This window comes from Schistocerca piceifrons, chromosome 1 (genome assembly GCF_021461385.2).
Source record: "Schistocerca piceifrons isolate TAMUIC-IGC-003096 chromosome 1, iqSchPice1.1, whole genome shotgun sequence".
NCBI classification, from domain to species: domain Eukaryota; kingdom Metazoa; phylum Arthropoda; class Insecta; order Orthoptera; family Acrididae; genus Schistocerca; species Schistocerca piceifrons.
In genome coordinates, this window is record NC_060138.1 from 1,014,754,380 (window position 1) to 1,014,777,925 (window position 23,546).

Consider the following 23,546-nt stretch of genomic DNA (forward strand, 5'->3'; position numbering starts at 1 on the left):
AAAGGAGAGAAAATTATTCAAAACTTCAGCTTCTCCAGAGAAGCTAGCCATACGTACGAAATAAAATAACCACCCATTAGCGCGATAGGGAATCAAGAGACATGCGCACTGGGCTAATATCTGAGAGAAGTGAGGTTAAAATCCCCGTCCGACAATCCTAAATGAGAGCCAAACTCACATTATGTGATTCTGAGGAACGTTGCGCCATCTCTCCAGCCATTTCCACGCAAATACAAGCGGCGACAGTTTCTTTGACCACCAGATCCGTGAAATGGTTTAAAGAAATTGTATCGAATCTCCTTTAGGATTGTCGGACGAAGATTTTATCCCCACTTCTCTCGAATATTAGCCCAGTGCGCACATCTCTTGATTCCCTATCGCGCTAGTGGGTGGTTACTTTATTTCGTACGTATGGCTTGCTTCTCTGGAGAAGTTGAAGATTTGAACAACTTTCTCTCCTTTAAAACCGTATCTGTGATGGAAGGTGTACGCGTGACGCTAGGGTAACCAATTGTAGAGTTCTGCTCTAGCGTTCAGAGTCCTTACCTTGCAGGCAGCAGAGCACACATCGAAATAATTTAGAAACACACTGTCAGGATCGTAATATTTCAGTACGACCCATACGAAATGGTATCGCAGATGCTCAGGGAACCTGAATGGGGAATCTTCAAAAAAAAGCTTCTGCCGAAATGCGGTTGGGTAAATTTACTGAACGTTTATGACAAAAGATGGCTGTAGTCTTATGGGACCAAACTAAATCGATTTCGTTATTTCTCCCTGGGACTGTTGCTAGAAATCGTGTCACTTACTCCATCATAGCGTGTGTAACGTCAACCCAGCCACACTATTTTTCATATGAGCTTTTGAACTCGGCGCTGGCTGTTAATCGCGGAGGCATTACGGTTTTGGGCTCAGCAGCAGCTCCTCTGTGCGGAGACAAGGATCGCGACGGTCCCGCAGCCCGGACGGTGGCTGCGCTGCCGAAATAGCCGCGCCGGACGGGTTATTTACGACTGGGTGTTCCCTACAGCAGCGGCGCGCCGCCTCTGGCTGTGTGCGACTGCCTATGCGACGACACCCAGAGCCCAACACTCATAAGGCAAGCAGAGCGGGTGGCGGCGGCAAAGCCTCTGCAACGTCTACAGAAACCGCAGCTCCTCCATGTACTCCCCCCACCCACCACCCCCCATCCCCCACTGCCAACCGCCACCCAGCAGTCTACAGAAGACATATGAGCAAAGCTATCCGCGAGTCTATGAGACTGGAGATATACCATCCGACTTTCGGAAGTATTTTATCCGTAAACTCTTGGGCATACAAAAAGGAGATAAATGCGTAAACTATGGTATAACCAACTTAACAGCTCATGTATCCGAATACTTTACAAGAATAGTGCACAAAAGAATGGAAAAGAAAATGAACGTTCTGTTATATGACGATGAAATTGGATTTAGAAAACGTAAGGGCACCAGAGGGGCAGTTCAAGCATTGCGCTCAATGAAGGTGGCAAAACTTTTAAAATACCATAGCACTCTCATAGAATTTGCAGACATAGAAAAAGCGTTCGACAAAGTAAAGTGGTGTAAGAAAAAAAAGTGTGTGAAATCTTATGGTACTTAACTGCTAAGGTCATCAGTCCCGAAGCTTACACACTACTTAACCTAAATTATCCTAAGGACAAATACACACACCCATGCCCGAGGGAGGACTCGAACCACCGCCGAGACCAGGTACACAGTCCATGACTGCAGCGCCTCAGACCTCTCGGCTACTCCCGTGCGGCAAATTGGTGCAAGATGTTGGAATTTCACAGCAAAATAGATATAGGCGATAGGGAAGGACGTGTAACATATAAGGGACAGTCAAATCAAAACAAGACAGACGGAAAAAAGTAAGTATACTGTTCATTATTTCAGAGGTAATATTAATATACTTATCCCACAGGAAGTTCAATGCCTCCATGGAAAACTGTTTGCAACTGCCTACGGAACCATGACGTAACCAGGGGTGCAGCTCTCCATTCAGAGCAAATCAACCGCCGTGAATGTCTTTCTTTGGGGCACCAAAAATATGGAACTCCCTTGAGGAGAAAATGGCTCTGAGCACTATGGGACTTAACGTCTGAGGTCATCAGTCCCCTAGAACGTAGAACTACTTAAACCTAACTAACCTAAGGACATCACACATATCCATGCCCGAGGCAGGATTCGAACATGCGACCGTAGCAGCTGCGTGGTTCCAAACTGTAGCGCCTAGAACGGCTCGGCCACCTCGGCCGGCCCCATGAGGAGAGACCAGGATGGTACGGAGGATGTTAAAGGCTACCCAGCGAAACTTCTGCAGCGTAATTCAAACAGTCTTGGCAACATGTGGGCCCAGCTTAAGTTCTGCAGTGTCGTCTAAACAACCGTGCAAGAAGTGGGCCCGTAGAAGTTTCGCTAGGAAGCCTTTACAAATCTTCCATACAGTCTCGATGTCTCCCCATGCGAATTTCATACACTAAAGCGCCAAAGAAACTGGTATAGGCATGCATATTTAAATACAGAGGTATGTAAACAGGCAGAATACGGGCTGCGGCCGGCAACGCATATATAAGACAAGTGTCTGGCGCACTAGTTACATCGGTTACTGCTGCTGCAATGGCAGGCTATCAAGATGGTACGCAGCATCTCCGAGGTAGCGATGAAGTGGGAATTTTCTCGCACGACCATTTCACGTGTGTACAGTGAATATCAGGAATCCGATAAAACATCAAATCTCTCCGACATCGCTGCGGCCGGAAAAAGATCCTGCGAGAATGGGACCAACGACGATTGGAGAAAATCGTTCAACGTGATAGAAGTGCAACCCTTTCGCAAATTGCTGCAGATTTAAATGCTGGGCCATCAACAAGTGTCAGCCCGCGAACCATTCAACGAAACATCATACGGGCTTTCGGAGCCGAAGGCCCACTCGTGTACCCTTGATGACTCCACGACACAAAGCTTTACGCCTCGCCTGGGCCCGTCAATACCGACACTGGACTGTTAATGACTGGCAACACGTTGCCTGGTCGGACGAGTCTCGTTTAAAATTGTATCGAGCGGATGGATGTGTATGGGTATGGAGAAAACCTCCTGAATCCATGGACCCTGAATGTCAGCAGGGGACTGTTCAAGCTGGTGGAGGCTGTGTAATGGTGTGGGGCGTGTGCAGCTGGAGTGGTATGGCACCCCTGATACGTCTAGATAGGACTCTATGACAGGTGAAACGTACGTAAGATCCTGTCTGATCACCGGCATCCATTCATGTCCATAGTGTATTCCGACGGACTTGGGCAATTGCAGCAGGACAATGCGACACACCACGTGCCAAGAATTGCTACAAAGTGGCTTCAGGAACACTCTCGAGTTTAAACACTTCTGCTGGGCACCAAACTCTCCAGAAATGAACATTATTGAGCATATATGGGCTGCCTTGCAACGCGCTGTTCAGAAGAGATCCCCAACCCTCGTTCTCTTACGGATTTATGGATAGCCCTGCAGGATTCATGGTGTCAGTTCCCTCTAGCACTATTTGAGACATTAGTCGAGGCCATGCCACGTCGTCTTGCGGCACTTCTGCATGCTCGCGGGGGGCCCTACATGATATTAGTCAGGTGTTCTAGTTTGTTCGGCTCTTTAGTGTATTTTTGGATCCACGAAGAAAGACATTCGTGGCTTACGATTTGCTTCAAAGCGCACGCCTGGGTACAATCATGGTTTCGTAGGCAACTGCAACAATTTTTCCGTGAACGGTTTGAACGTCTTGCCTCGCAAGAGGATAAATGTACCAATAGTTATGGCGACTACTTTTGGAAAAATAAACAGTTTATTTACATTTTTCTCATGTTCTCGTTTTCAGTTGACTGCCCCTACACAATCTGTACAAACAACAAAAGGGATCAATAAGAATGGAAAACTAGAGAGAAGTGCTACGATTAAAAAAAGATATAACGCAAGGTTGCAGACTTTCTACCCTACTCTTTAACTTGTACATCGAAGAAGCAACGACGGAAATAAAATAAAGGTTCAGAAAAGGGAATAGAATTGAGTGTGAAAGGATATCAATGATACGATTCGCTGAACACATTGCTATCCTGAGTGGAAGTGAAACACAATTACAGAACTTCTTGCATGAAATGAACAGTCTAATGACCACAGAATTTACACTGAGAGTAAAACAAAGAAATACGACACTAATGGAGAGTAGCTTAAATGAAATCGATAAACCTAACATCAAAGTTGGGGACCACGCAGTTGACGAAGTTAAGGAATTTTGCCACACTGGAAGCAAGATAACACATGACTGGTGGAGTAAGACGAATGTAAAACGTAGAGTAGCACAGGCAAGTGTGGTACTCAGCACTACAGAAGTCCACTAGTATTAAACGTAGACCTTAATTTGAGTAAGAAGTGTCTGAGAGAGTGAGTCTAAAACAAAGAATTATATGAAAGCGAAGCATCCTCTGCTGGAAAACCAACAAAGAAAAGATATGGTGCTACAGAAGAATGTAGAAAACTCATTGGACTGATTAGATAATAAGTATGAAGATTCTTTGTGGAGTCGGCGAGGAAAGAAATACACTAACAAGAAGAAAGAACAGGATGACAGGACTGTGTTATGACTTCAGGAAATAACTGCGATGGTGCTAGAGGGAAGCGTAAACATGAATTGGAATATATCCAACAAATAACTGCGGAAGATGGGTGAGTTTGCTACTCTAATATGAAGAATATGGCATAGGAGAAGACATCGTGGCCAAACGCATCGAACCTTAATCCGCGAACACAGTGGAAACCTCCAGGTTCAGCAACGACTGGCACACAAACGTCACATAACTGAAAAGCCTTACTTTTCTACACGTAACATAGGGGAAAAGTTTCGCTGTTATCAGCAAAATTGTAAGTAGTCCACAATGAAAGTTTGGCCTACCTCTGAAAGTTGCCCATTTGTACGATGAGGAGAGGCTACATTATCTGATCACAAGTTTCCGGGCACCCCAGTGTAATACAGATTTGGCCACTAGATATCACGAGAGACCGACCCGCCAGTATATTTTGTTGTCAGCAGAGAAGCTTTAACAGCAGAACGGCGAGATCTCAGTGACTTCGAACGTGAACTTATCATTTGGTGTCACCTGCGTAACAGATCCGTCACGGAAATTTCAATCTTTCAGAAGCTACACAAGGCGACTATTGTGATTGTGTGATGGAAACGAGAAGGACAGCCGCAGATAACCCGAAACCATGCAGAACTGAGGTATTGACCTAGAGGAACCGTCGAGCATTGCGAAGGATGAAATTTTCCCTCTGCAGCGGAGTGTGCTCTGATATGAAACTTCCTGGCAGATTAAAACTGTGTGCCGGACCGAGACTCGAACTCGAGACCTTTGCCTTTCGCGGGCAAGTGCTCTACCAACTGAGCTACCCAAGCACGACTCACGACCCGTCCTCACAGCTTTAATTCCGCCAGTACCGCGTCTCCTACCTTCCAAACTTCGCAGAAGCTCTCCTGCATACCTTTGCAGAACTAGCACTTCTGTAAGAAAGGATATTGCGGAGACATGGCTTAGCCACAGCCTGGGGGATGTTTCCAGAATGAAATTTTCTTTTTTTTCACTCTGCAGCGGAGTGTGCGCTGATATGAAACTTCCTGGCAGACGCGGTACTGGCGGAATTAAAGCTGTGAGGACGGGTCGTGAGTCGTGCTTGGGTAGCTCAGTTGGTAGAGCACTTGCCCGCAAAAGGCAAAGGTCCCGAGTTCGAGTCTCGGTCCGGCACACAGTTTTAATCTGCCAGGAAGTTTCATTGCGGAGGATGGTTGTATAAATTCGTGTGACATCAGCGGAAAGAATCACTCGTGGGGTGAAAAGAATGCCGATGACCGGAACGAGTGAATTGGAATAACAGATCGCGCTATACCCTGTGGCAGTCCGATGGAAGGGTTTGAGTTTGGCGGATTCCTGGAGAAAGTTACCTGCCGTCAAGTGTAGTGCCAACAGTGAAAATGAACGAGCTAGTGTTACAGTATAGAGGATGTTCCTCGTGGTTAAGGTCTAGTCCTCTTGTGGTGCTTAAGAAACCACTAAGAGCGGAAGGATATGAACACATTATAGAACATTGTATACTGTCTATAGTAGAGGAACATTTTGGAGAGCATGAATGTGTTTATCAGCCTGACAACGCGTCCTGTCATAAATAAGCATCTATGAGGGAATGGTTTGTTGACAATAACATTCTTGAAATGGACTGGCCTTTCTGGAGTCTATGTCTGAGCAGCAGTATTGAGAATATACAGGGTGACTCACTTAAAACTTGTACCACACATATTGCGGAAACGGAATGTGTTATAATGGTTGTCAGGGGCTCGTACTGTTAGCAAATAAACAGATTGAAAAAGTACTTGGAAAGTGTAGTTTTTGTGCAAACATGCCCTTTGTTAATGGAACAAAGTCTATTGACAGTAACAAACTAAAGGTAGGGCTAGATAGAATGTCAATGGTATTTGTTGTCGGATTCTAGTGCGAGTCGTTTACGAGATTGTCGTATTTTGAAAAGTTTCTACACCGACACCTATTTGTGCCACTGAGAGTGTTTCGTTGATAGCTACAACATTTTTATGTTTGCTTACGGTGTGTTTGTGTGTTCCTTGGGTGTCTTGCAGCTTCCTAGTCAGTTGGAGCGTGATAGTCTCCAAGCAGTAAGTCGTGAGTGGACGATGGGATTTACCAGTGAGAAAAAGCGGACATGCTCATGGCGTATGGAGAGTGAAGGAAGAATGCAATTCGTTCTTGTACGGCGCATGCTGCAAGATATCCCAATATACGTCAACAATCTCAGCAATTATTTATCAACCCCCTCAACCAGCTACGTGAAAGCGATAGCGCAACACCTAACAACCTAACACAAGGCAACAAGTGTCGACAGAAGATGGAGAAAGTACAGGGTGTTTATAAATGAATATCGGGGGTTTAACGCTTTATAATATTTATTATAGTTATAAATGATATGTCAAATGAAAGAGCAACTCAAAAAGTTTTACCAAGAACCTTATAAATGTTCAGTGTGAGCACTGGCATAGCGAATTACGCGATTGGTTGAAATTCACTGTACCCAAGTGCTGGATAGGCCGCAAGGGACCCAATGACACGGCTTGCTTTGCATGGCCTCCACGTTCACCCGACCTAATGCCATGCGATTTTTTCCTTTGGGGCTTCATCAAGAATCGTGTGTACGTGCCTCCGCTACCAGTAGACCTGCCTGAATTAAGAAACCGGATTGAAGCAGCTGTTGCTACAATCACTGAAGACACACTTATCAACGTTTGGGAAGAACTCGGCTATGGACTTGATGCGTGCCGTGTGACGAATGGTGCTCGCATTGAACATTTATAAGGTTCTTGGTAAAACTGTTTGAGTTGCTCTTTCATTTGGCATACCATTTATAACAGTAAGTTTAATATAACAAATATTATAAAGTGTTAAAACCCCGATATTCGTTTATAAACACCCTGTAATGTTCTTGCAGTTATTGCAGTTGGTACATTGAGAGCTGCATGGATATGATTATAAGACTGTTAACTTCTGTACATGGGCATTAAGACATGATACTTCAAATGTATCACGTATCTTGTTTAGTGATGAGGCCACTGTTACCAATCATGGCCAGGTAAACCGCCAAAATATCCACTTTTGGTCTGTTGACAATCATAGTTAGCTTCGTCAGGTGGAACGTCAGCGTCTATGGGATGTAAATACGTGGTGTGGGACAGTGAACCATCAGCTCATAGTTCCGTTTTTCATAGAAGAGACACTGAATACGCACAAGTATCGCAGACTCCCAACAGACCACCTTCCACTAATGCTAGAAGACGTTCCTCTGAAGACTAGGCGGAACCTGTGGCACCAACACGATGGCTGTCCATCTCACAGTGCACGAAGTATTGCGGTCTGTCTTCACAAATGGTCTGTAGATTGCTGGATTGGACGCAGAGGACGTGTACCTTGGCCGTTCCTATCCCCGGATTTGACGGCCTCAGACTTTTTTCTGTAGGGAAAGCTGAAAGACGCTGTCTGCAAGGACATCCAAGTGCACTCAATGATACGCAACGACGTATTACTGCAGCCTGTTCGGACATCTCCGCTGAAATGCTAGCACGTGTGCAGCAGTCGCTCCGTACCAAACCGGAAGCGTGGAACCGTGTGCTGCCGCTGCCGGTGGTCATTTTGAACACAACCTATGGCAGTCGAATGTCTCGTTGGTCAGAATCCACGTAACTAGTGTCCGCACTTGCATTATTCCTTAATGTGTGCTACCACAGGTGTTGTACATGTGTCGGTGTGGGAACTTTTCAAAGTACTACATCTCGTAAGCGACTAGCACAAGAATCCTGCAACAAACACTGCTGACATTCTAATTTAACCTACTTTTAATTTGTTAATGTCAATAGGCATTGTTCCATTTAAAAAAGTATATGTTTTCACGAAAACTACACTTGCAAAGTATTGATTAAAAATACGAGCCCCTGTCTATCAATCCGTTCTGTGAAAACCGCACGTCAATAGCACCTGTCATTTCCTCAATATTTGAGGTGCAAGTTTTAGGTGATTCACCCTGCGTACATGTGACACTGCACTATGTATGAAGGCATTTCGTTTGACGTTATGAGAATGGACTAAGCTCGAACATGGCAATTCTTTTTTTTTTTTTTTTTTTTTTTTTTTTTTTTTTTTAGCAGCAAGGGAACGATTGTCTTTAAGCGACCTATTACACAGTGTATAGCCAGTGCTCACAATTTACATTATGGTCGCAGAGCTTCTAAGCAACTTTATGCCGGAACTTAATTTGACTGACTTTACCTAAGTTATCATCTTCTTCCTTCAAGACTAACGCATCCACAAGTTGTAGTCTGTTCTTTACTTTCTCCACTAAACAAAAGGAAAAAACGAAAATCTTGTTATATGAACGATACATTTCTGAGAAGACATGACACAGAGGAACTAGGTCGTATTGATGAACACCTCAGCACGATTAATCGGAAGATTCAGGTCACCATGGAGGAGGACGTCGATGGGAGGTTGCATTTTCTGGATATACTAGTTTGTGCCAGACGTTAAACAGCAAACCCACTCACACGAACAGGTACCTTCCACGATATTCAAATCACAGCCACGGCAGAGCACAATGTTAACAAAAGCGATAGCGGGTCGAACGAGGAACTTTTGTCAACTGCGGCTGCTTGGCGCAGCATTGAAATATTTCACTACCATATTGCTTAGGAATGAGTAATCTTCGGCGGAAATAAAAAAGAGCGTTAAGACCGACACGTAAAGAACGTACTGATATATAACCGTCTGCGAAACCAAACCCTCTCCTACGGATCGTTAAAGATGTTACTGACCGCATAGGGAGAATCTTGAAGGAACAAAATATCGCCGTTGTTTTACAAATCCATCCGAAAGATACAGGAACAGCTAAAGTCCCAAACCGCTGGGAAAAGCAGGAATTTGAAGAATACCAAGGTGTGGTGGAGAGGAGTAAGCTGCTACCACGAAATGAACGGTAGACATCCGAATAAACGAACACGAGTAAGAAGAAGAAGAAGAAGAAGAAGAAGAAGAAGAGAAGTAGAGTGAGCGGATACTACAGAAAGAACGTCGGAAAACCGACTAAAAGAGCACAAGGGAAACTGTAAAATAGAAGAAATGGATTGATCGATACTGAGATAGGCTAACCACAGAGAGAATTAGATATTTTTAAACAGGTCGATAATTTTAATCGGAAGGAGGAGTGTGTGAAACTGAGTGGTATCTGGATTCTGATGCTGAAGGAATTTGTGTATCAGTCTTCCACCGTAGAGTGGTAACAGTATAGTGGATACCAGAAAGCGACAACACTCAACTGCTCTTTAATTTTCAAACCATGTGACGTTACGCCTCTGCGCAGGATCGCAGAGACACGTAAATTTACTTCCGTCACTAGCGGACCTGCATACACGCTACAATTCCCCTTTGGTGATGATTTCTGCAGGTAGGTTTCTCCAAGAAATGTTCGCCGTTGCCTACTGTACCCAGGCATGCACCTCTTCGTCCGAAGTAAATCTTCAGGGTTGGAAAAAAAATGGAAATCGCATGGGGATAGACCGGGATTGTAAGGGTAAGAGCTTCCTAGCGAAACTTCTATAGCGTAGATGAAACAACCTTGGCAGCAAGTTGACCGTAGAAGTTTTACAGAAGTTTCGCTTGGAAGCCCTTGCACGTCTCCATACAGTTCCGATCGCTCCCCGTGCGATTTACAAATTTTTGGAGCGCTGAAAAACGACATTCGTGGCCGTCGATTTGCTTCGGATGAAGAGGTGCGGGCCTGGGTAAAATCACAGTTCCGCAGACAAACGCAAACATTTTTCCATGAAGGTAATAACCGTCTTGTCTCACAATGGGATAAATGTTTTAATAGTTATGGTGATTACTTTTTTCCACCTGTCTCGTTTTCATCAGACTGCCCTTTATACAAGATGAGTTACAAAAGACGTAGGCTCATTGGCGACGGTCCTGATAACGTTGCGCCCCTGTGTGTGTGTGTGTGTGTGTGTGTGTGTGTGTATCTGGAGATGGTGATTGGGGTATAATTACAAACACTTGCAAGGGACGGGGATGAGAAGGAGGGGAAACAATCTGTTGGTATTTATTTCCTGTATCTTGTTGAATTGGAACGTATTAAAAGTGTGAAGTGCAATTTGTCTCTTACGTGTGCTGCTCAGTATGTCAACCAGGTCGCGAGAATGAACAGGTAACATACTTCGATTTATTGGTAGAATACTAGGGAAATGCAATTAGTCTACCGATTGCTTACAAGTGATTAGTGCACGAAACCTAGAATACTGGTCAAGGATGATAGACCCGTACCAAACAGGACTAGCAGGGGTTACTGAACGTATACAGAGAAGGGCAGCACGAATGGTCACAGGTTTGTTTGATCCGCGGGGGACTGTAAGAGAGGCGTTGGAATAACTGGACTAGTAGACTCTTGAAGGTAGACGGACACTATCCCGAGAAAGTCTACTAACAAAGTTTCAAGAACAGGCTTTAAATGATGACTCTAGGAATATACATACTCATGTTCAGGAAAAACAGAACACCTTGAACGACTAGAGATAAGACGTTCATATTCACAGAAAATGTTCATTAGTATGTTCTGCAGAAATAATTACCGTTTGAACCATGCCGGCACGGGGCGCAACACTATCTTCCGGTAAAATGTGCCAGCGGCTCTCGTTTTCGCTATAAACTGAAGGTAATGGATCAGTCTGACTTGAGCAGACGTCCAGGATGCCTCGTAGACGTAAGCACTATGGGTACCGTCAAATCAGTGAATCTGAAAAAGGGCGCGTTATTGGCATGAGAGAATACGATACATCCTTCCGGAAAATTGCTGTTAGTGTGGGACGAAGTGTTTTGGCAGTGCAACGGGTGTGTACAGAATGGTTTACGGAAGGCCGTTGAACACGACCATATGGGTCAAGTCGTAGAACACTACGAGATCGGTCAATTCGCACCACTCAGACAGACCGCCCGCCCTCCCCCCCCCCCCCCCGCCCCCCCGACGAGAAGATTGACACCTCATTCGAATGGCATTGCAGGACAGATCTGCGTCCGTCGTGCGCGTCGGCCGCTTCTGCGTCTACAACCTTTGTCGAATGTGCAGAAACATAATAGACGGCTATGGTATATGGAACAACGTCACTGGGGACAGGAATAACATCAAATAATGTTTTCGGGCGAATCCAGGTTCTGTTTGTTTGAAAACAATGGCCGCTTTTTGGTTCGCCGCAGAGAGGGTAGCAGCATCACTCACTGCATTCCAACAAGACGTACAGCGCCGATTCAAGGTCTTATGGTGTGAGGTGCTGTTTGGTACAACCACTAATCACATGTCCAGGATACAGTGACCAGTGTGACCCACTTGAATGACATCCTGTAGCCTGTAGCCATACCCTTTCCGCACAACACCCCAGACTCCATTTTTCAGCAAGACAATGCACAACCAGATATTGCTGGACAAAGACGTGCCTTTTTGGTGTCACAGCATGTCAGCCTTTTGCCCTGACCCGCCAGATCACCAGACTTGTTGCCAATCGAAAAGGTGTGGGATATCGTGAAACGACGGGTGCAGCGCTGTGACCCAATGCCAACCACCACAGATGAACTTTGGAACCACGTGAATGCAGTTCGGATGGCTGTACCACAGAACGCCATTCGCACCTTATACTCGCCGATGCCATCCATGGTATCCCTGTGCCTTCTAGGCAACAGGACACATATTGAACCGAGGTGACTGAAAAGCTAATCATTTCTGCAGAACATACTAATGTACATGTCCTGTAAATATGAACGTCCTATCTACGGTCGTTCAAGGTATTCTGTTTTTTCTGAACATGAGTGCACAGCCTCCTATATTTTGCTCCCTCAGGACTATGCGGACAGGATCAGGCTAAATGCAGCACGTCAGTCTGTTGTACCCTTATGGAACAAACATGTTATGTGATGCGTATGTGAATGGAACGGGAAAAGCTCTGATAACTAGTACAGTGGGACGTACCCTCTGTCATGTACTTCACAGTTATTTGCAGAGTATGATATAGATGTAGACGTAGACAGCTGCGAGTCAGTAACTTTGTCAACGTATTTCGGGACCTAAGACAGTTCCGAGATTAACTGTGTAAGGACGAAAATGTGGAGAAAAAAATGGAAAATATTCAAAAGCATCGTTCATTATACTTCAGACAAGGATGTACCAAGCTAGGTCTCAAGAAAAGACCCTACGTGGTTTAATAACCATGTTAGAAAACTACTGCATGAGCAAAGAGAGCTTCGTCACTGATTCAAGGGAAGTCAAAACCAGTTGACAAATAAGAACTTAACGAAGTGAATATGAGCGCAAGGAGGGTAAAAAGAGAAACGTTCAGTAACTGAAAATAAAATTTTGCCAACATATGTGACGAAAAACCCTAACAGGTTTTGGCCTTACTTAAATCAGTAGGCAGAATGAAGTCATCTATTCAGTCACGCAGGGAAACGGAATCCCGAAGTACTGAACGTGGTGTTCCGAAGTTGATTCAGCACGAAAGATTGTAATATAGCTCCTCTGTTCAATCGTCGTACGAACATGGAACTGGCAGATATCGCAGAGTATAAGAGCAACTACAATCGCTTAGGAGCGGAAAGGCATCGGGACCAGATGAGATACCTGAGAGTTTCTACAGAGATTATTCGAAAGGAATTGCTCCTCTACTAGCAGCAGTTTATCGTAGTTTGTTGGAGCAGCGGAGGTCCCCTGGCTACTTGAAAAAAAGCCGTTTTCAAGAAGGATCGTATGCCAGATGTACAAAATTATAGGCCTATATCGCTGACGCTAGTATGTTGTGGAATTAGGGAACATGTTTTATGCTCAAGAACTATGAAGTTATTGGAGAACGAAAATCTTCTCTATAAGAATCCACATGGATTCCGCAAATAGAGATCTTGCGAATCTCAGCTCCCTCAGGTCCGTAGCGCTGTAGATAACGCCGTTCAGGCTGATTTTGTGTTCCTCGACTTCAAGAAAGCCTTTGATGCCGTTCCGCACTGCCGTTTAGTGAAAAAAAAAACACAAGCTTGTTGAGTGTCGGACCAGGTTTGCGACTGGATTCAAGACTTACTAGCCGATAGACCTCAACACGTCACTCTTAACGTAACAAAATCGGCAAATGTAAAGGTGATTATGAACAGTACCCAAGGAAGTATGATAGCAGTATATATAAATGATCTAGTAGAAACAGCTGACAGATCCAGGGGTTTGTTCGCAGATGATGGTTGTCTGCAAGAAGGTAACAACGCCAGAAGACAGTAGCGACTTGGAAGAGGACCGCAGAGTATTGGTGCAGGCTGTGGCAGTTCACCCTGAACGTAAATAAAATGTAATATATTGAGCATCCACAGGAAAAGAAATTCACTTCTGTACAACTACATTGATAACAATTTGCTGAAAAGAGCATCCAGAGGAAAATATCAAGAAGTAACAATCCGGAGGGTTTTAAGTGGAATGACCACATAAAATACATAGTAACAAAAGCAAATGCTATCAGAGATTCATAGGAAGAGTATTAAGGAAATGTAACTGAGCCACTACAGACGTGGCTTACAAAACAGTTGCTTGCCGATTCTTGAGTATTGCTCATCACTCAGGGGCCCTTACCAGGCATGAGTACTAGAAGAGGCAGAGAAGTTCCAACGAACAGCAGTGCGTTTCGTGACAGGATCGTTTAGCCGGTGCGAGAACATTACAGAATGCTCAACAAACTCTAATTGCAGACGCTAGAAGTGAAGCGTTGCGGAACACGAAGTGGCTTGTTATTGTAACTCCGAAAGAGTATGCTCCGGGAAGAGTTGGACAACATACTACTTCCTCCCACATACGTCTCGCTCAATGACCTCATCGAGAAATTACAAAATTATTCAAATGGCTCCAAGCACAATGGGACTTAACATGTGAGGTCATCAGTCCCCTAGAACTTAGAACTACTTAAACCTAACTAACCTAAGGACATCATACACATCCATGCCCGAGGCAGGATTCGAACCTGCGACCGTTGCAGCAGCGCGGTTCCGGACTGAAGGACCTAGAACTTCATTACAGACGCCATTTTGAAGACTAGACGTATATCGCCGCCACCTACAGGAAGTTCCTGAAAATATACGCCTAGAACCGCTCGGCCACAGCGGCCGGCCGAGAAATTACAGCTGATGGCAGAGGGTTACCAACAATCGTTCTTCCCATGCGCCATTCGCGTATGGAACAGGGAAGGGGGCATCAGTTGTTGTTCAAGAAGTACCTTTCGCCACATACTGTTAGGGGACTTGTGAAACACTGATATAGATGGAAAGGATCACACTACATGGCTGAATACCACAGATAAATGTAACAACCTCTCTGGTGTCGTATGGTGTAAAACAGTAGAGAATAAGACATATGTGATACACGCTTACGTGGGCGAAACCGTGGTTGAAGAGCTGGTATTTTAAAAAGTGTGATAATACTGGACGTGGAAGTTAATGTTTTATAATGCACAGCTACTGTTCCCATTTTATGACTTTCGCTATTCTGGACCCCACCCCAGAATGAGGCCGTCGTAATCAGGTGCTTAGGGATGCCTCAGTGTTCAGAAGTTGCTCATTGCTGACACTTCGCAATGCACCCGTAGGTAGCTTCGCTGCTCGGTCGACCCGAACAACTCTTAAGCTCATGACTTGAGAGACAAATGGGACTGCTCGCAGTGTGAGGGCGTCTTGAATCCGGAAGATAATATCGAGCTGATGGACAACTAAGATATGGCCTTTGTCGGTCAGCTTATAGATTGACATAACACTACGAGCGATATGTACCAATCTGACAATTTTTAGATCCCCTGTGCTAAAACTGTGAATGTTTGGCTTGATCAAAGTTCGAGAGCAATTACACGTCAGTTCCAACTGGCAAAAATCCTAAAATTCATACCCACGAAAAATCGCTGAGACGGACCGTAATTACGCGACAAACATCCTGGACGGCATCCATGGTATTTGGCCACCCTGCTCGAGTGGTAACGGTAGTAAACTGCTGGCCGTTAAAACTGCAACATGATGAACGCGGCATAACAAACTTCAACTTGGCTTGATGTGTTTCCCATGACTGGATAAGCTAATGATTAAAAAAAAAAAAACGCTGGCCCAAATATTAGGTAGGAGTGAGTTCATCTACATTCCGTATGCAAGAACAGATTACGGAGATTATGGTGTTAGTGTTTTCATTTTTCATGGATATCGCCTGTGGACCTTAGTCGTTTGCGAGGAGACCTTGTTACATTTAATGTAAGAAAAACAAATGTCTACCAGTGTCGGGCACCAACAGCGGCAGAATCGTAGCCTGTCAAGATTGCTGTTTATCGTTCCTCGACATTGCGTTGGTATGGATATTAAAACATGCCTTACTCAACACCACGCAAGCTCCCAACAGCCACACGTTACTAACGCCCTGGATGACAGATGTGTACTCGCTGTACGGGATCGTACTGCCATGTCATGTGTCTTGCGTCTGAAATGGGCTCGTTGACAGCAAGACAGGTATTCACACAGATACAGCGCAGTATACGCTGGCCGATGCCCAGTGATCAATTTTCGTCCAAAGCACTGGGCGATTTCATTATTTTGTTCGGAAGGGTAGGCGTACATTGTTTGCCCACTTTCGGCCGGTTTTCGGCCCGCCACGATGACAGAATCGAAGCGCATACCCTGCAGTACTTCTTAAACGATTTCACATAAACCCTATTATTTCGTTAAAGGTCATAGTTATTGTGATATTTGGATTTAAGTGAGACATTGTGGGAAATTCGAAAAAGTTTGCAATGAAAAGTAGGACTCACTATGATCTGGCGTATGGTGTATATTACATAATATGTTAATGCATATGAAATTCAGCTAAGATATTGAATTTTTCTTTAGACTTCAATGGAGGTCTCTATCTGTCACCAATACCGAGAAAACTGATCTGATGTAGCACACTCATCTGCGATCACGCGCGCCAGCGATAAAGCTAGAATGAAATATCTATATTCCTCGTATTTCATAAATGGTCTGAGATATCGAAGCGAAATTTTGGAAAATGATAACTCGCAAATAGGAGAGTATTTTGCCGTATGGTTATTATGCAAAAACCTCATTATCTTCAATTTTATTCCATTAACTACAGACTTTTTCGATGAAAGAATGTAATTTTTGAGGGCCATCGGTAGCTGGTGAAACGAGAAATTCTGCGGGTCTTGGAATGACATAAGTAAAGACATTACACGTTTATTTTTCTACCAAGGATGTTCTTCTTCATAAGCTACTGACTTTAATTTTCCTAATTATGCCACTGAATAAAATCAATAAACCACAGTTTCAGAATTCTCTCTCAATGGCATCTGCACAACATGTTAGTGGGGTGACATTGTGTAAACTCGTCTGTATTTTGGAAAAGGAACCAAATTTTAACACAGCAACAAGCGAAATGTAGGTTTAACGTAAAATTCTCTGAAAACTAAAAATGGTTAACAATCCAGGCGAAAATAAAATCGCTGCTTTTGGTGCATTTTCAGCGAAATTCTTTCTAGATACTAACCAAAAAAGAGGTGACAGTAGATCTTTCGAATGGTCCCCATGCGAGTTTGGGAGTGAAGGGACTCCACTTAATATATACAGGAAATGTGAGAGTATGCTTCAGTTTGGAACGACACTTCCCCTCCAGCGCTGAGCATTTCCCCTACAGCGCCAGCCACTACTGCTCACCTCTTTCGTGTCCTGCCGACCGCGCATCTAGCGACCAAGTTATTCTGTGCGTACTTAGCTACTACGTCTGGAGCACCGCGGATTGTCAGCATGGCGACCTATGCTGCGGTTTCCCTTGTCGCGGCAGCAGAAAGAGGCGCAACAACTGCGCATCCGAAATGCTGGACAAAGAATTGGCACCACATAGCGATAGCGATTATCGCTGAAACAACCGGTTTTCGATTATAACAGTTTTTCCATCTCCAGTTTTACCTGACTTTAAAATCCGCTCAAAATAACTGGTTTCAGAAAAAACTGATTTTCTGTTTTTGATAGTATTTATTTCCAGCAATATGTCCAGACATCAAAGAAAATTTGAAAAATTGTAAGACTTCCTCCGACTTTTGCAGTATATGTCTCAAGTCGCATAAATCAAAATATCAAGTAAAATAGGTAAATAAAAGCAAACATAATCTGTTCAGCATCGCTGATGTGGACTTGGATACTACAAAAAATTTATCAGTTTTCTCTAACTGATCCTAATTTGTTTTGAATCTCTGTTAAAAAAATGCTTTGTTATCGAGGATAATACGACTATTTGGCCATTATGATCATGTTAAATTGTCTGTTTCCAAGGGTTACAAGAAAATAAAGGCGTATTACGTACAGACTGACAGCATATCAACTACTTTCCATTGTCATTTAAAATTATGAACGAAATGCTGATTTTTAATTTATAACTCTTGCAGAACTTCCTTTCTCATGATATTTCATAGAAATGGGAGAAAAATAATAAGCTTTTGTGGAAATTTGTAGCGTTCTATTTATTTATTTATTTCGAATGGAAAATTCATTTTAGTCAAATATATGTCTCTACTTTTTAATGGGAATTTGACTAAAACTGATGCTTTACTGTCAGGACCGAAAAACCTGCTTCAAAAAAATCGAGTGAACTATTTAGATAGTAGGAAAAACAACATTTCCCAGGAAGAAGTTAAAAGTTCAATAACGAATTACTCCACTGGCCAATGGTTCAAATGGTTCAAATGGCTCTGAGCACTATGCGACTTAACTTCTGAGGTCATCAGTCGCCTAGAACTTAGAACTAATTAAACCTAACTAACCCAAGGACATCACACACATCCATGCCCGAGGCAGGATTCGAACCTGCGACCGTAGCGGTCGCTCTTTCCAGACCGTAGCGCCTAGAACCGCACGTCCACTACGGCCGGCCACTGGCCAATATTTGTTGTCCAGTCTGTTCATAAATACTTCTTTTATAATGTGTTGATCTGTAAGTTAACTCCATTAGAAACATCATTCAAAGACGATAGTAATCTTGCAGAAGCCGCAGAACATCCAACCGAGGTCCTTTTCTAAAACTGTTTCACTTAAAAACAAAAAAAAATATCAGCACTGCTATGGCAGAGTGATATTTTGATTTTACACCCGGTTGGTTATCAGTGAGAAACGAAAACAGCTGTTTTAACCGAGATCAAAGGAATGCCGAAAAGTACCGGTTAATCAGAACTAAAATTCCGGTATCGATTTGAACCGGTCGGTTTCTTCCATCCCTAGCATCCCATCGCCTTTTCAGCCGAGTCCCAGTTCTGTTTACAGCCTCATAATTGACTTACGCGCGTGTGGAGACCCGGAGGAGAAGGAACATTACCAGACTGAATTCGTCACCGTCATGTGGCCCAGCACTTAGCGTGATGCGGTTGAGTACACAGCACGTTCATTTCTGGTTCACATTACCATTAATCTGGTTAGCTGGTGTTACATTTCTGCTCTGTTAAGGCCCATGGCTTTGCACTATCTCTGAGATCTCCGTAACAAATGGCTCTGAGCACTATGGGACTTAACTTCTGAGGTCATCAGTCCCCTAGAACTTAGAACTACGTAAACCTAACTAACCTAAGGACATCACACACATCCATGCCCGAGGCAGGATTCGAACCTGCGACCGTAGCGGTCGCGCGGTTCCAGACTGTAGCGCCTGATCTCCGTAACATTATCTTTCAAAAAGATAGCGTAAGAATGTATGTTGCATGACCTGTCATGACCTATATCAATACAGAGCGTGGTCGCCTGTTTTGTGGTCAGCATGTTCTTCATATATCTCACCAACTCCAAATGTTGGTCATGGATTGTCAAGAGGGCCACCACTGGACTTGATGAATTGTGGTGTAGAGATGTAGCAGCATGGAAGGTTATACCCGTATCTGTCATCTAAGCTCACTTCGACTTGGTGTCCATGTGGTTTAGAGCCACTGTTGCTGCCAGAAAGAAGGTGTTAATATGTTGCTATATTGACACCATGTACACCACCCCAACCACCTTCACATTAATCACATATTCTTCCTACTATACCGTAGACGCACAAATTTCGTTATCTGCAATCTACGCACGTACTCCGCAAGTTACTAGCGGAGGGTACCTTGTACCACTACGAGTCATTCCTTTTCCTGTTCCATTCGCGAATAGATCGAGAGGAAAACCATTGTTTATAATCCACCATACGAGCACTAGTTCCTCTTATCTTTGTGGTCCTTATGCAAAATGTACATTTTCAACAGTAGAATCGTTCTGCGGTCAGTTTCAAACGCCTTTCTCTAAATTTTCTCAATAGTGTTCGTCGCAAAGAACGCCGCCTTACATCCAGGGATTTCCATTTGACTCCCCGAAGTATCTCCGTAATTCTTGCGAGTTGAGCGAAGCCATCGGTAACAAACATAGAAACCCGCCTCTGAACTGCTTCGATTTCTTCCTTTAAACCGACCTGATCGGGATTCCAAACACTCGAGCAGCACTCAAGAATGGGTCGCGTTAAGCGTTCTACACGCGGTCTTCTGTAAGTACACCTGCACATCCCCAAAATTCTCACCGTAAATAGAAGTCGCCCATACACCTCGCCTCCTACCATCTTCACGTGCTCGATCCGCATCACATCGCTTTGCAACATTACGCCTAGATATTTAACTGACGCGACTGCGTCAAGCAACACACAACTGATGCTGTATTGGGACATTACGGGATTGTTCTTCGTACTCATCCGCATCACACCAACGAGAAATTTTGTCTAAGTCATGTTGTATACTCCTACGGTCCCTCAACGACGACACCTTCGCATACACAACAGCATCATCAGCAAACAGCGGCATCCTTGCTGCTCACCGTGACCGTCAGATCATTTATGTGTGCAGAGAATAACAGCCATCCTGTTACACTTCCCCAGAACACTCACGACGTTACTATTGTCTCTGATGAACGCCCGCTCTTGAGTACATCGTACTGAGTTGTATTACTAAATAAGTCTTCGAGTCACTCACGTGTATAGAAACTTATACCGTATGGTCGTTTCATCGTCAACTGTCTGCAGTGGGGCGCTGTGTGAATCGAGGGATATGGAATTTGCCTGTTGTCCTCCATCCATGGTTCACAGGGTATCACATGAGAAAAGGGCACAGAATAATCGCACGAGAAAGTCCGTGCTGATTTGTGAACGGAAGCTTTTTCTTGTCTAGGAAATTTGTTTTATCCGAATTGAGAATATGTTCAAAATTCAGCAGCAAACCGACGTCAGGGATATTCGTCTGTAACTTTGTGGGTCCGTTCTTTTAACCTTCTTATATAAAGGAGCCAGCTGCATTTTTTTTTCGTGTCGCTTTGGACTCTGCGCTGGGCGAGAGATTCGCGATAAATGTATACTACGTAAGGGACTGCTCTTTGTAGAACCGAACTGGGATTCCATCCGGACGTGGAAACTTATTTGTATTCAACTCTTTCAGTTGCTTGTCTGCGTCAGGGAAGCTTTTTACACTACTGGCCATTAAAATTGCTACACCAAGAAGAAATGCAGATGATAAACCGGTATTCATTGGACAAATATATTATACTAGAACTGACATGTGATTACATTTTCACGCAATTTGGCTACATAGATCCTGAGAAATCAGTACCCAGAACAACCACCTCTGTCCGTAATAACGGCGTGGATACGCCTGGGCATTAGGTCAAACAGAGCTTGGATGGCGTGTACAGGTACAGCTGCCCATGCAGCTTCAACACGATACCACAGTTCATCAAGAGTAGTGACTGACGTATTGTGACGAGCCAGTTGCTCGGCCACCATTGACCAGACGTTTTCAATTGGTGAGAGATCTGGAAAATGTGCTGGCCAGGGCAGCAGTCGAACATTCTCTGTATCAAGAAAGGCCCGTAAAGGACCTGCAACATGCGGTCGTGCATTATCCTGCTGAAATGTAGGGTTTCGCAGGGATCGAATGAAGGGTTGAGCCACGGGTCGTAACACATCTGAAATGTAACGTCCACTGTTCAACGTGTCCTCAATGCGAACAAGAGGTGGCCGAGACGTGTAACCAATGGCACCCCATACCATCACGCCGGGTGATACGCCAGTATGGCGATGACGAATACACGCTTCCAATGTGCGTTCACCGCGATGTCGTCAAACACGGATGCGACCATCATGATGCTGTAAACAGAACCTGGATTCATCCGAAAAAAATGAAGTTTTGCCATTGGTGCACCCAGGTTCGTCGTTGAGTACACCACCGCAGGCCCTCCTGTCTGTGATGCAGCGTCAAGGGTAACCGCAGCCATGGTCTCCGAGCTGATAGTCCATGCTGCTGCAAACGTCGTCGAACTGCTCGTACAGATGGTTGTTGTCTTGCGAACGTCCCCATCTGTTGACTCAGGGATCGAGACGTGCCTGCACAATCCGTTACAGCCATGCGGATAAGATGCCTGTCATCTCGACTACTAGCGATACGAGGCCGTTGGGATCCAGCACGGCGTTCCGTATTACCCTCCTGAACCCACCGATTCCATCTTCTGCTAACAGTCATTGGATCTCGACCAACGCGAGCAGCAATGTCGCGATAGGATAAACCGCAATCGCGATAGGCTACAATCCGACCTTTATCAAAGTCGGAAACGTGATGGTACGCATTTCTCGTTCTCACACGAGGCATTACAACAACGTTTCACCAGGCAACGCCGGTCAACTGCTGTTTGTGTATGAGAAATAGGATGGAAACTTTCCTCATGTCAGCACGTTGTAGGTGTCGCCACCGGCGCCAACCTTATGTGGAAGCTCTGAAAAGCTAATCATTCGCATATCACAGCATCTTCTTCCGGTCGGTTAAATTTCGCGTCTGTAGCACGTCATCTTTGTGCTGTAGCAATTTTAATGGCCTGTAGTGTAATAAGAGTATGTTCTCCTTAAGGGAGTCCGTGCGACGGTCAAAGGACGGTACGTTTTAGAGTCCTCGTGGGTGAACAATTTCTTAAACGCGGAATTTAATGAACAACTGTGTATTTCGCTCTATTGTTTCCTGCTTCCGTCACACATTCAAATCCAATCCCTCCCACAGCGAACTGCAGCTGTTGTCAAGGCTTGTAGACAGGGGTCACGCTATTAGGATGGTTTCACACTTGAGAGAGGCTAAAGCAGTAATAACGGCATTTTCTGGAGTCTGTTACCTTGTTGTGGGGCGTTGCTGGAGGTGCTCAGGGGGCGTCTGGGTCCGAAGCTGCAGCACGGCCTGCAACACGCAAGCAGACGGCGGCCGTCACTCCTCGTCTTACCAGCAGAGCGCACGCCGCTCGCCAACACACACACGCCTCTTACACACACGTAAATAAAAGAGAGTTCTTGCTGACGATGGACAGGCATAAGGAAAACACACACACGTAAATCTGGACTAGGAACAGGAAGGAGAAAAAGTGTGGCACTTCTATACCTCAAATACACCACACAAAGCCGATTCATTTACACATTGTTAAGGTAGTAATTAAGCTCTCTTCCAGTTTTACCATAGAAAGTTTTTTGGTAGTCTGCCTACGGCTATTGATTTACGCTGTTTGACAACTGCTGAGGAACAAGCATACACTCTGCTGTGATTTTTTGTTGACATGAGAACTGACTTGTATATCAAAACAAGTCATGAATATATATACTATGTGATCAAAAGTATCCAGAAACCCCAAAAACATATGTTTTTCATATTAGGTGCATTGTGCTACCACCTACTGCCAGCTACTCCACATCAGCGACCTCAGTAGTCATTAGACATCGTGAGAGAGCAGAGTATGGTGCTCCGCGGGCCTCACGGACTTCGAACGTGGTCAGGTGATTGGGTGTCACTTGTGTCGTACGTCTGTATGCGCGGTTTCCACACTC

The 23,546-nt window shown here is 44.5% G+C and overlaps 1 protein-coding gene and 1 non-coding gene across 12 annotated transcripts in view; one reads left to right on the forward strand and one right to left on the reverse strand.

Moving 5' to 3' along the window:
* LOC124804602 (serine-rich adhesin for platelets) overlaps positions 1-23,546 on the reverse strand; it is a 416,342-nt gene that overhangs the window by 302,080 nt on the left and 90,716 nt on the right. For 9 of the 11 annotated variants that reach the window (XM_047265247.1, XM_047265086.1, XM_047265563.1 and 6 more), the window contains exon 2: positions 22,847-22,908. The exons of the other annotated variants lie outside the window; for them this stretch is intronic. Coding sequence is in view for 5 of the 9 variants with exons in the window: in XM_047264919.1 (XP_047120875.1) it covers positions 22,847-22,908 (62 nt within the window). In the remaining 4 variants the exon portion in view is untranslated. The remainder of the gene's footprint in view (positions 1-22,846; positions 22,909-23,546) is intronic. 11 annotated transcript variants of the gene reach the window in all.
* Positions 5,727-5,801, forward strand: Trnal-caa. Its single transcript has one exon. It is a non-coding gene; the product is annotated as a tRNA-Leu (tRNA).